This window comes from Atta colombica, unplaced genomic scaffold (assembly GCF_001594045.1).
Source record: "Atta colombica isolate Treedump-2 unplaced genomic scaffold, Acol1.0 scaffold96, whole genome shotgun sequence".
Classification (NCBI taxonomy): Eukaryota; Metazoa; Arthropoda; class Insecta; order Hymenoptera; family Formicidae; genus Atta; species Atta colombica.
Window position 1 is genome coordinate 2151738 of NW_017259590.1, and position 1185 is coordinate 2152922.

A 1185-nucleotide genomic window follows, 5' to 3' on the forward strand; every position below is an offset into this window, starting at 1 on the left:
TACTAAATTTTATTAATAATTTAATTAATAACAATTATATCAAAACAATAAATAAATAATAAATTAAATAATAAAAATAATGATAAATAATAAACTAAACACATAAGTAGTTATTTTATTTAAGAAATATAACATCACAACATAATGTTGCAATTTAAAAATCAGGGTCCACCTGGTACACCTGGCCCAATCGGTGCACCTGGACCTGTGGGTCCAAGAGGTTTACCTGGTCCGCGTGGTGATAAGGGTAACATGGGTCCTATGGGTTTCCCAGGAGAATCTGGTCGAGAAGGACCTAGGGGTTTTCCAGGTGCTCCGGCTCCGAAGGGTGAAAAAGGAGAACCTGGAATATCAGTCAAAGGTAGTCCTGGTCTAACAGGTCCTCCAGGTGAAAAGGGAGAGAAAGGTCTTCCTGGACCACCAGGAAAAGAAGGTCTACGCGGTTATCAGGGATTAGCAGGCTTTACTGGCGAGAAAGGAGACATGGGCCCACCGGGAATAAATGGTTTGCCAGGAGCACCTGGTGCAAAAGGAGACACAGGTCCAATTGGTCCACCTGGTCCTCCAGGTGTTGCTGGTATTCCAGGAGCGGATGGGATCAAAGGTATAACATGATAAAGGATTTCATATGTCAGCAATAACTAAGAATATTTATGTAATAAATGTCGTTTTACAAAAAAAATTAGAGAAAATAATTTAAGTTTTATAATTTGCTAGAATTAATAATGTAATAATTATGTATTGAATAATTTCATATTATTAATTGTAATCGTTTAATTTAAAGGTGAGCCAGGGTTACCAGGAGAACCAGGTAGAGGGGGTCTTCCAGGATTCCCGGGAACAAAAGGTGATCGCGGTGAACCAGGTATCGATGGACCAAAAGGATATCCCGGCAGACGAGGATTACCTGGTACTGCAGGTAAACCTGGAGCTGAAGGTCTACCAGGTTTAAAGGGCGAACATGGCGAAAAAGGTTCACCAGGATTCCCTGGATTACCAGGTATGGAAGGAAAGCCTGGTCGTCCTGGCATATCCGGACTAAAAGGAGATCAAGGACCATCTGGTGCACCTGGTGCGCCAGGAAACATCGGTTACGATGGAGCTAAGGGTGATACTGGTCCACCGGGTCTACCGGTAAATATTTTCAATTTTACAATACAATACAATACAATATATATATATATA

The 1185-nt window shown here is 40.9% G+C and overlaps 1 protein-coding gene across 1 annotated transcript in view; it reads left to right on the plus strand.

Moving 5' to 3' along the window:
• LOC108693701 (collagen alpha-1(IV) chain) overlaps nt 1-1185 on the plus strand; it is a 26010-nt gene that overhangs the window by 16982 nt on the left and 7843 nt on the right. Inside the window, exons 17-18 of the mRNA XM_018202763.1 lie at nt 166-604; nt 785-1134. Of these exons, the coding sequence (XP_018058252.1) occupies nt 166-604; nt 785-1134 (789 nt within the window). The remainder of the gene's footprint in view (nt 1-165; nt 605-784; nt 1135-1185) is intronic.